The 12500-nt window shown below is 38.6% G+C and overlaps 1 protein-coding gene across 2 annotated transcripts in view; it reads right to left on the minus strand.

Annotated features, from left to right (window-relative positions):
• The window catches only part of LOC138006040 (kinesin-like protein KIF23), a 25560-nt gene that overhangs the window by 6862 nt on the left and 6198 nt on the right, over positions 1-12500 (minus strand). For both annotated transcript variants that reach the window (XM_068852196.1, XM_068852195.1), the window contains exons 15-27: positions 12410-12463; positions 11592-11653; positions 11328-11362; positions 10977-11027; positions 9849-9916; positions 7937-8039; positions 6924-6982; positions 6804-6844; positions 6098-6143; positions 5822-5884; positions 5642-5701; positions 323-373; positions 87-176 (exon numbers count right to left, since the gene is read on the minus strand). In XM_068852196.1, coding sequence (XP_068708297.1) covers positions 87-176; positions 323-373; positions 5642-5701; positions 5822-5884; positions 6098-6143; positions 6804-6844; positions 6924-6982; positions 7937-8039; positions 9849-9916; positions 10977-11027; positions 11328-11362; positions 11592-11653; positions 12410-12463 — 783 coding nt within the window. The remainder of the gene's footprint in view (positions 1-86; positions 177-322; positions 374-5641; positions 5702-5821; positions 5885-6097; positions 6144-6803; positions 6845-6923; positions 6983-7936; positions 8040-9848; positions 9917-10976; positions 11028-11327; positions 11363-11591; positions 11654-12409; positions 12464-12500) is intronic.

Here is a 12500-nt window from a genome sequence, read left to right on the forward strand (position 1 = left end):
CTCTAAGGCCTTTCCGGTGAAAAAAATCAGAGAACTCCTGTTTGAAAGCTATATATCCCTCTTCCTCAAAAAGTAAAGTGATGTACCTGTACGATCTCCTTGAGCTGCCTGAGCTTTTCTTCCTTCTGCCACATTTTTGCTTGCATTTCGATCTCCTTGTCCTTAACACGCTTGGACTAAACAAGAAAAAGATTTCTTAAAATCCTTCGTTTGCAAACTGCACTACTACTCTTTCTCTTTGTCAGTCAACAAATCTTCTTTTCACTTTCAAATATTAAGGCATTCTATTGTCAAACATAAAGAATTAATTTTGAACACTCACGCATTCTCGTTCCCACTTGCCCTTTTCCTGGGACACCACTCCTTTTAATGCCTGAGAAAGGTAAAGAAAGAAAGTCAAAACGCTCCGCGTGATACACATGCAGCAATGGTGCTTATTGGAGTTGAGCCTGCAGGCACATTTTCTTTTGTTTAAAACTACATGCAAAAGAAGCTTAAGTGCCCATAACCCCAAAATATTTTTTTTCGCTAAAATGAATCTTTGCACCTTTTTGAGACGCATTGCGGCCATTTTTTCCTTTTTCTAACAAATCCTGCCATTTTATACGCTTCGAAAGTTGCGAAAATCCAAGCATCTTTTGTTCACGACCGAGTTAGAAGGGGAGTGGGTCTATTCCTGTTCTTACATCACAATCTACTTTGCATGCATTTTTACAAAGAGTTAATGCTATGTAAATCAGTTTGTGACGTAAAAACAGGAATAGACCCACTCCCCTTCTAACTAGGTCGTGAACAAAAGACGCTTGGATTTTCGCAACTTTCGAAGCCTATAAAATGGCAGGTTTTCTTAGAAAAAGGAAAAAATAGCCGCAATGCGTTTCGAACAGGTGCAATGATTCATTTTAGCGAAAAAAATATTTTGGGGTTTGGGGCACTTTCAGAGTCAATTCAATACAAAATGACTCCTTAGCCTCGTTTATGTGGCAAAACCGCTGATAACTCCGATAAGGGCTATTAACAATTGACCGCAAAAAGGTCCTTCTTCTCTGATCTGGAATTTGCCAACAGCTGCATGGCACGCAGTACAAATGCAAATGGCCCTTGATTTCACGAGAGGAAAGGCCCTTTTTGCATTCTTACACCAATGGAGCGCGAGAAAAGGTTTATTTGGCTTTAGGGGAGCAGAGCTCGCGCGTGTGACCGGCTTTTACGCGCGACAATAACAAGCTTACTGCCTTTATGTGTAACACACAGATCGCTTCAAGCGCAGGTTTTTCCCTTCTATTACAAGTTATATAATGAACAAATCGAAAGTGGTCCAGCGTTGTCTGTACTATTACAGACAACGATATTCGTCATCATAGTGGTCAAAATGTTCCGCCTCGTGAGTCCACAAGAAATTTTGACCACTATGATGACGAATATCGTTGTCTGTAATAGTACAGACAACGCTGAACCACTTTCGATTTGTTTTCTACCACAATATTCAATGCCAAAGCAAGTTTTTATTTCAGAGCGTGACTAAAATCATGACACAAAGAAAGAGCAAGCATTGTCTATAACTTTCTCGCAATATGATTGGTTTATTTCCCAAAATGGGCTTTCCTAATTGGCTATTACATAGTCATTGCGTGACAAATTGACGGGAGCATGACGCGTACAGGACCGAAAATACTATTAAGACTATCAACGCTAACAAATGCGAACTCAGCAAGCTACAGATTTTGTTAGCTTGCTTTATGCATCTAAGTATGGACACACGACGGAAAAACATGTTCTTTGAAGTTTGAGTTTGGCAGCCGTTAACATAAGCAAACTTTTGCGTGCTATAGTTTGACTGAACGTATTTGAAGCATACTTTATCAGATTAGTGTCAATCTCTTAGAAAAAGTCTTTGATATCCAGTCTTGCTGCCATTCTAGGAAAACTTGCATGAACATTCCTCAAACTTCAAAGGATTGAAGACAAAACTTGTCATGTTTGCAACTAGTTAGAGCATGTTTTCCCCGTGACGTGTCCACGCTTAGGTGAAAGCGACGGTATTGATGCAAAAGTAAATTGATACACAGTTTTTAGAAAGAGCAGAAGGAAGTTTCCAGGACGGTCGCTCGAGAATAACATATTTACGACATGAAAACAACATTAATTTTGAACCGTGAATATAAAATATCAAAAGTTACGATCAGCGACAAACATTTTGGGAGATTTTTTCTACGTTCAATTTTATTATTGTACTTTTGGTTGCACAAATAAATCGCAAAATCGAAAGTGACATCGCCGGAATTCAGCGGGCGCCGTGATTAAGTTACCGCGGCATGTTTACTCGCCAAACAGTGAAGCATCTGTGTCAAATGATGGCAAGATACCGGGGTTTCGTAAGTTTCTTTTTCTGTTAAGTGTTATAAAGTTTGACAATGAAATGAGCGAAGTCAAAACAAAGATCACAATCGCCCAAACTCTGAGTAAGGTTGACCATAGTTTCCGCAAAGTCAAAAATTTACTCTCCAAGACGAGGTTATTTATCACCAGGTAATTTCATCAGGCGAAAACCTCTTCCTATTTCATTGCGTGCGGGAAGACAAGAAACTCAGTCGTGTCAAATTACCATGTACTTCAGGTTCAAACCCTTTCCTGAAGAACCTTTTCCTTGAATAACAAGAAAATGCTTTACTATTGCCATAAAAACTATCCAGTTAAGCTCGCATATCATAAAACATGATGAATTCATAAAGGCCACCTCTTCCAGCGAACAATTTTTTGAAACAAACAACATATTTGCTATTAGAGGCAAAACCCCTTCCTATTTCATTACGTGCGTGAAGAGAAAAAACTCAATCGTGTCAAATATGCGCAATATTACAACAAACTAAAATTTCAGGATCAAACCGTTTCCATGAAGAACCTTTTCCTTCAATAATGAAGCACAAAATAGACGACAAGCTTTCTTTCAAATAATTCTTGGCTGTCACATTTCCTTTTTTTTTACCTGAAGACTGTGCAGAGTTAATCACAGATCCACTTAAAGGGAACCTCCACTAAAAAAGGAATATATCTTTAAAATAGTTAACATAATGCTCACAATCAAAATTGTTCGAACGTTTTCCAATGGGAGCGTTTGTATCCGAAATAATTAAATTTTAAAAACGGTTGTTTTGGTTTTCAAATTTCCCGGGCGCCGCCATCTTGAATAATTGTGACGTGTCATGGTTGCCCTATTGTTTTAAAACAAAAGCTCTTTGTGCAAATACAAAAGAGCAACCATAACACGTCACAATTATTCAAGATGGCGGCGCCCAGGAAATTTGAAAACCAAAACAAGCGTTTTTGAAATTCATTTATTTCGGATACAAAGGATTCCATTGGAAAACGTATGAACAATTTTGATTGTAAACATTATGTTAAATATTTTGAAGTTGTATCCTTATTTTAGTGGAGGTTTCCTTTAAGGTGTTCGATTCGTTCTCTGTCTTTGTTGAACCCATAAGTTACCAGAGAATTTTCCATTTGGTTTCAGTGTTCTACAGAACTTTCTACATAACAGCACACTTGGTAACATCTTAGAAAGGCAGCTCACTTTGATTTCGGCTCGACGGGCGACAGATTGTTGTCGAAGTCCATTACTCGTCGCTTTTAAGATTCCACCGCCTGTCTTGTTCAGTATCCAAATGACTTGCCATTATTGAGCTTCATAAGGGTATATTTTGTTCAAAGATCCATTAAAACGCCATTCACGTTACATGACTTTCGACGCCATTGCCGGTTAAGTTAATCATTCTACTGTGTCCACCAGAGAAATCTACGCATTTCCCACTACCCTCTCGATCCTAAGAAAATACGCGCAGAAGGCTCTATGCACAAAGACACCACTTAGCAGGGGAGTGACAGGCAAGACTTTTACCGACACGGAAAAAAAAAAACAAAAGAAAAAACCAACCCAGATGCCGACTGGGTTTGCCATACTGGCAACCCAGCAATTAAACGAATTCGAAAGTTACCGTTGGCTTTAATTTGAGAAAAACACATTTAAAGCATGGGGAATGTTTTCGACGACTATATTGCGGCAAAGGCCGGTGTAATTCTTCCTCCGAACTTCACTGAATATGCAATCTTTTGAGCTTGACATCTTAATTTGTAATTGAGATAACCTAGCATATTGTCGTTGGACGTGTTTGCCAATGAAGGTTTCTTTGGTGATTTTTTCGTGTAATATCTTCAGTTGCAGTGTATTTCTAGAATTGCGCGCAGTAAAATCATGAGAAGTTTGGCTGTTATTTTTTTGATGGAGTGCGAACAGTAAGATGGACTCGCAAAGTTCCTTTTATTTTTGTACAATTGGTCTCTCTGGAAACATGCCATTTTAGTTTCTGGAGTGCGAGTTTTAAGTTAAATCAACTGGAAATATTATGAAGCAATCTTGACTCCAAATTGTGCAAATAAACCGTGTCATGTACAGTAAGTAAATAAAGCCGTTTGATACACAGATATTCAAAACATGCATTCGATTCGTGTAACTTGCGATTTTATCAGCATCTCCTCCTGTTGATATATATGTCCTTTGTCGGCGGGTCTAATTTGGAGGTCGCAGGTCGCGGATTGCAGGTCATTGTTTCACCAATACATAAAGTATCCTAAACATTCATAAAAGCTAACCTTAGGCCTAAAAACTTTTGTTTAGGCCTCAATTAGGCCTAAGGTTAGCTTTTAAGAATGTTTAGGATACTTTCTGTATTGGTGAAACAATGACCTGCAACCCGCGACCTGCGACCTGCAAATTAGACCCGCCGGTCCTTTGTCTCATTCAGGAAACCAATATGCATCGGCTTTCATTGCCATTTGAAAGAACCAGCTATTCAGCTTTCAAAACATCAGGGAAGTTTGTGCCAAAGTACTTTCAACCACATGGCCACAGAGCTCGACAACGGAACCGCTAATTTCACTCGTTCCAGAGATTCAAACCCGATTCTGGACAAGTTATGAGATGTTTCAGATGGCATATCTCCATTTATACAAATAAAATCGAGTTGCACCGTCCACGGCATTGTAAGAACAAAATGGAGCAATTTTTTTCGTACACTTATGGCGGATTAGTCTCGAGGATTTCGCGAGAGCTCTGCGCTATTACGATGGCATTTTCACTTCCGGCGTTTCAACAGCCAATCAGATCACGAGATTGGTCGGCCAAAATCTGGCCGACCGTTCGGAATTCTTGAGAGACTTTTGGTCAGGCCCAATTTTAGCGAGCGACGACATTAGAGAACATATGGGCGAAGCTAAAAGTGGGCCTGATCGCAGGTTAGACTCTTATCGACAACGGCAAATTAGCCAATCAGATTGCGAGATTACAAGCAATTGAGGTAAAAATAGGCTTAAGAACATTGTATCTCATTATTTTTCTGTATTTAATCACTTTTTAGAAAAATCGTCATATTAATATAAGCCGTCTCAGTCCCCGGCTATTCTTCGTTCTTCTCTTTTTTCAACAGCGATGTCAATAATATAACCTTTTTTATCAATTCCTTTCCAATGCAAAATATATTGTGTTTCACAGATTATGCAATTTTATATTATTAATACACCATTTAAAAAAAAAAAAAGAAAAAAAAAGGGAAATCAGTTATGGGTGTTAATACGAGCAACTCACTTGTCTCATTTTAACTTTGTCGTTTTTCTCTTTGTCTGCCCTCTTCTTTTGATCATCCAGCTAGTGAAGAAGTTAACAACCAGATAAAATGATTACCTTTCAGCTTTTCATTGAAATATATATTTTTTAAGTTGGAGGAAAAAGAAAAGCAGAAAACAAGTCAAAGCTCAAGTCAAATACCTCGTATCGAAGTTCCTTCTTATCGTGCTCGTACATCTCTGCTGTCTTCTGCAGCATCTCATTCTGTGTTGAGAAAGAACAAAAAATAGGCACGCATCGCGTACGTGTGGTAGTGCAATAACTTGACACAGTGCTTTATTCCATAACTGTCAACTGAGCTGCGTTTTGTTTTCCAGGAGATTCAAGTTTTCGTTTCGTAATATGTGATGCTAATACTACACGATATTGCTTATCACATTTGTATAAAGTGATAAAAAAGATTCGATAGACATGTACCTTTTGCGTCAGAGCCTTCACTCTTCTCTCAAGCTTCTGGATGTCTCTAAAAAAATGAACGTTTTTTTGACACCTGACTTTATAGCTCGAGCCAATACTATACTGACGAATGGGCCTTTTGCAGCTAGTGATCACATGGTAGAAGAGCAAACTGCGCACCAACGAAAATTTAATGAAGTTGCTTGTTTTAGATTTCGCAGTGCACAATTTGCTCTCCAGAATGGCGGTTTTTGTACCATGCGATCGCCAGCTGTTAATGGCCCATTCCTGGGTTTTCCTCGCACCCCAAGAACGTTTCACCACTTGAAATATGAAAAACCAAACCCGATTTGAGTTTTAGAAATGAATAAGAAAAATGTACCAGTCAGAGAGAATATGCCGATTCCACCGACATATTTTTCAAGAAACCCGTGAGTTCAAATGAGTGCAGCCGGAAAGAAAAAAAATGTGTTACAATCGGTGAGTTGCCGAAGTAATTACGTTCAGACTTTTCATTTTACTGCCTCCTCGCTAAAAAATCATGTGCCACACTGTTAAAACAATAAATCAGGTGTAATATCAAAACTAACAGGTTCTTCAAACTGTGGAAGAATGAAAGAAAATTCCCTAAATTAACACTTTGATAACTCGACTGAGAAGTATACGGTTGCAATCAAGACTTAAATCCGAACAAAATAGTTATTAATCAACCGTAAGGCGTTCTTACCTGTCTTTCTCTTCGACCGTTGACTTAAGGTTGGCGATAACCTAACGAAATCGCAATAACATCATCAAGTAAGTACCAGGACAAGATGAGACAGCAAACCCTTCGCAAAGTTAAACTTACATTACTTGCTTGACTGTTTTCCTTTTCTACCTCCAAGAGATGAGCTCTTAAAACCCCCTCTGTTAAAGACAAAGGGACAAGATTAGGACTAAGCTTGCGAGCTACTACTCACTAAAATGTTTAGCAAAGTCGAAGGCAGCATGCCTGTTCTTCTTCAGGCATAGAGGCATCATTTAGTCTGATAAAGCAGCCGCCACTTAGATTGCCGAATAACAATTCCTGATGAGACCGTGGGTTTAGGCAGAAGCTAGAAGAACAGCAAATAATTTTCTGTGCGTATTATTGAGAAACGACGTCAGAGTATTGAAAACAAAGCAAGTTGCTCTAAATACACTAGGGCTACACGTAATTTTGCCAAAAACTAGAGAAACCTCTTTATATCCTAACTTGTCTTGACCAGGAATAGAGCGAGGTGAAAAAGAAGGAAAAAAACTAAAATAACACATTGCCGTGACTTTAAGATCGTCAGTTCCCACAGCCTGCTCCCGTCTGACCTTGTAGCTCAGTCGGTAGAGCAGCGGTGATCTAACCCGAAGGTCGTGGGTTCAATTCCGACCCTGGTCAGAGTTTTTCTCTGTCCTTGTGTGGGCCCATTTCCATTTGTAGGGCTAACGCTCACATGGTTCATATGGGGTAGAAAACACGCACTTCACATTACACTCTAATCAGTTAAGTCAGTTAAAATAAGAGAGTCTTCGCTGTTTTCTATTACATGTATTAGTCTTGTGTTAGCCGTTTACCACTTTAATATATATGAAACGTCCTATGATGTCTTCCCCAAGCCAATGAAGGTTCTGAAGACAGGGAATTGTCCTTACGACTATAAAATGAACATATACTACTGTAACTGACGTTCTCAGTTGTAGTGTGCAGGCATAAATGTTTCCATTTGTGCCTGTTTATAAAGTCAGTGGATGGCTTAAGCAACAATTACAATATGCCCAAGCCTCCGGGGTATATATTGCTGGGCCTCCTCCGTACCAACGCTGTACGAGCCCATTATTAAATAGTACCTCTTCTCGATAAATCATCAATCAATGTTTGTCTCCGCCTTTGTCTTTCTTGAAGAAAATGAATCAGGTTTATCAAAGTTGTGTCATCTTCCGGGGAATTCAGCTGCAATAAACGATAAAAAGCAGACAGACTTTTCTTAAACAAGCTTTTCAACAGGATACATTAAAATCTCAAAGCCGGGTCAGGGATCTGTTTCTCTCCCATCAATCTTTTTAAGACGAGAGTCGATGAACTGTTTGAAGCAAACCTAGGCCATGTGGCCCTTACTGCGATCTTCATAATTCTGCGGAATCTCAGCTCCAAGCTTCCGAACATACTGTGTAGTAACCGAAGGTTCCTCGTCGCCAATGTAGTAACCGAAGGGTTCTTTATGTTAGAAAGACATGAGTGAAGATGCAGATGTAATAATCAAGTTGCTATATTATAAGCCATGTGCTCTCTGCTTTACAATTGTCATGTGATCTCTCGTTCGATTGCATAATCATGTACCATCATATTACTACATACTGTATCTGGGAAGATCGACTCCGTCTTGGGAAAGTGAATTGGAGTTTTCGTTTTGTTCACAGCTCAAATACAATTATGACACCTTTTAAGAGGTTCTTCAGGTTCTTTTTAAATGCCCACCTTCAACTGACAGGCATTGCGAGCTGTGGACTATTTTCATATAGAAAATCCCGCCAAAGCTGAAATTCATCCAATCAGCTCACCACGATAAGCAATACGAATTTCCATAACAAAAACAAACGGTCAAAAAGCCCGTCGGTTGAAGATAGGCCATTAAAGAGGTTCTTCTGGAAAAATATTACATATTCCATCGGCAGCGAGTTTGCAGATGGAACCAAAGATACTATCAAAATCACTAGAGTGGTAAATCTGCCGTAAGAATTTTTAAATGCAGGCTCCAAAAAACTTATAACAAGATCCGCAAAAGAAGTCGTCACATGACATAAAAAGGTTGTCACGTGGTTCGTGTAAAGTGCGTTGTTTCAACAAGAAACACTTTGTTTGTATCACGTGACATTATTTTTCGGATCACATGACAATTTGTTTATTTAGTTTAAGATAGGTATTCCATATGATTAACGGAAGCCAAAAATAGTGTTTGAGGATGAGATTCCGCAGAATTATGAAAATCGTAGTAACATGTATTAAACATATCACGACTTGTTCAAGGAAAAGATACAAATGGTAACAGCAGGGAAGTGGGTAAACAGGTGCTTATAGCAGTGACCAGAGCACTCGCCTTCCATGTCCAAGGTTAAAATGAGTCATATGGCTTGATTTTGTTGGTTCTTTACTCCCAAGGTTTTTCTTAAAAGAATAGGGAGCTTAAGCAAGCGCGTTTTTGAGACGCGGACGGCAACCGGAAGAGAACATTTCGCGTACCAGGACAGTGGTGTCTCCTAGATTTTTATACTAATCATCTCTAATGGAGAAAAGATACTTAGCAATATAAATGTGGTTGTGTGAAGACAAGTTAAAAGAGAAAACAATTCACTTCCGGTTGCCGTCGGTGTCTCAAAAACGCGGGTGCTTAAGCTCCTTAATGTCTCTTGATCTCCTTTAATTTAATTTGATGTGTGGTCTCCCCAATAGACTAAGAACTTGTGCTTGGCTAATACTATTATATGAAGGGGGTAGTTTCTAAAGAAACTGTGGTGCTGCGTCGGTGGGGAAGTAGAATACAAAAATTTGGTTTTATCAACGGAGTTGATAATGTAAATTGGCCACCGTACAGAGATTCTAAAAGCTGACATTTTGAGTGTTAGCGAAGGGCTAACGCTCGAAACATCAGCTTTTAGAATCAACTCCGTTGATAAAAACAAATTTTTGTATAATAACAAAAACAGTAGCTAAGGGAAGGCAGTTGATCTCCGCCACGACTAGGTTATTTCCTAGGTACCTTACCTCGAATAATGGGAAAGGAGGTCCCATAGTGTGGAGAGGTTTGGCTATGATCACCTGTTCACTGTTATCTGAAACAATCACAAAGGATGAGTTCTTGACATGAGTACTAAGACTGGCACCAAGTTCTTTGTGATGTGGACTGATCTATGTGTACATGGTTCCATTGATAGCTCTTGCAGTAAACGCTGTCTGCAATCTGAAGCTTGTAAACTATAATTACCACTCAAGACTGTTAGCAGCTCCTTCTCTGTTAGTTGTGATGCACGCTTTTGGACTTCAATGTAGTTAAAATAATACACTTTAACCAAGTTAACAAAGAGGAGCAAGCGTTATACCTGTGGGCGTAGTTGTTTTAGGGTTGTGTTGCATCTTAGTGTTGCATTGTTTCCCCAAGCCTTTTCAACTCTATTACACCCATATCTGCAGTGCATGCAGTCAGCGGCTCCGGTTGCTAAGGTCAGTCCTTTAGCAACGGTCAGGGGTCTTCTCATCACGTGGGCAGCTCGGCAGTATTTTACTGTGTGGTTAGTGGAGCGTTTAGTTACTGGGTTGTTCCAGATTGCATTCCCCCTCCCTCCCCTCCCATTTTATATCTTGGTAGTTGGGGGTTGTTATTATAGTCTGGCATGTTTGCAGTCATCTCAGGTCATTTTATTTGCCAGTTGTTTTTCATTCCTTTATTTCAATGGGTTTTCATTATTATTATATAATAATAATACTATTATTATTGCTATTATTTAACTTTAATCTATTTTGATCGGCTTCCACTGAATGTCTTTCAGTTGTTGTCTTATCGTAATTTGTTTCTCCCTTTGCTGGGGCAGGGGCTTGTGGCTGGGTTGTGGATACTGCTGGCTATGGGGGTGGTTCCATCCTGCAGGGGTTGGGTTCCTGGCCAACCGTAGGATTGTTTTGGGCACCTGACCTCCACTTGCGACGAATGTTGTTAATTGTGTATTGGCTGTTCCTCTCAAATGCATGACAAAACACAATATTATTTCCACAAGTGAGTGACTTTAAACCGACATGGTGCCCCCTGACAAAACAAAGTGGTTTGCCCTTCCTTTTAGGCAATCGTTTTCTGTGATTGATTCTCCTATTAATCCTAAATGTAGGCAACACACTCACCTCCACCATTTTCTTCAACGTGAGCCAATGCTTCCTTGTACATTTGATTAGCTAGTAGGTCAAAGAAAAAACTAATGTACCGGTATCCTGTTTATAACTAAGAAGTGGGTTGTCCAGTCAAAAAGAAAGGAAAAATTAATACATGTGGTTTCAAGAAAAATACTACAAATTGTATTGGACTAATTGAAACTGTAATTACTGTAGACTACAGAGTAGTCTATGGTAAAAACGTTGCAGAATGATTGTCATGAATAGATTAAATGTACGGTCAAGATTAGTTTTATCAACAATATTTGCAGTAATTGTTAAAACAACCTTGTGAAAGAAAGGCTTGAGGAACAATTTTTTTACCTCTCCTTCTTCCAGGGGTTAGTCCTGTATCAAACCTGCAAAGAGGAATGAAATATGCAGAATGAGACTTGCACAAAGATGAGAGAATGTAGATGAAATGCACAAAAATACACATACGGAGAGCAGTGACTGGTTTTTTTTTTTGATCATGCAAACATGATTTCCTCCAGCTTAAAGTTATTTTTTTGTTGGAGTCAAGAAAGCTTAAAGTAGGCTTGCATTTGACAATGAAAAAAAAAATACAGCTTTGCAGGTTTACCATACCTGATGGCTTGAGATCTTGCAATAACTACATCTTGAGTGACCTCTGCAAATTTCATGACATGCTAAAACGATAAATTTGTACTTAAATGGATGTTTCTTCAAACCACAGCAACTATAAGCTAGTGTTTTATCATTAGTGATTTACATATATATAATTATATACATATATAATTATGTAACTAGTATGTACTTTTAGAAGCATAACTTATATTTTATAGGTGAATCAAGGGGTCAAAAGCTAAAGTACTTCCTGCATAATTTGATTTGTTTGATTTTCCAAAACTGCACCTATAATCAAAGGATGTCGGAAGGTTTTGCAGTCGAATGTTGTTAAAAAAAAAAAGAGGTGAATCTATGGCTACATGTAATTGACATAGCAGTAGAGTGGCTGGCCAATGCAAGACAACAAAACAGCTGGTGATTTTTGCTGGCAGCCATATACTTTTGACAACCCACAGAAAATGCATGTGCATGGAGTACCAGCATAATATGGACCTACAAGTCAAATTAAGCAATGGTAGTTTTTATACCAAAGACATTAAAGTTGTTCAATACAAATATTAATTAAAGTCTTGAAATATTGCTGTCATGAATCAGATGTAAAATGTTTGCCAAATACACTGTGTTTGTACCAGATGTTAGAGTTGCTTTTAGACAACTTCACATCTTAGATGAGTTTCTACTTCCTACATGGCATAAATACAGTAAATGATTAAAATGTACTGACAAACAAAGCAATGAGATGAAATAAAGGCAAAGTGTATTTACATGTAAATCCACAGTTTTATCTAATAGGTTTCTTTAAACTTTGATCTTACCACACTCTCGTCGTAGTCGTCGGCATTAGGATTCAAACAAACAACCATTCGAACCTAATAACACCAAACACAAAAAGCAATTTAACATCAC

The sequence above is a fragment of the Montipora foliosa genome, chromosome 6 (genome assembly GCF_036669935.1).
Source record: "Montipora foliosa isolate CH-2021 chromosome 6, ASM3666993v2, whole genome shotgun sequence".
Taxonomy (NCBI): Eukaryota; Metazoa; Cnidaria; class Anthozoa; order Scleractinia; family Acroporidae; genus Montipora; species Montipora foliosa.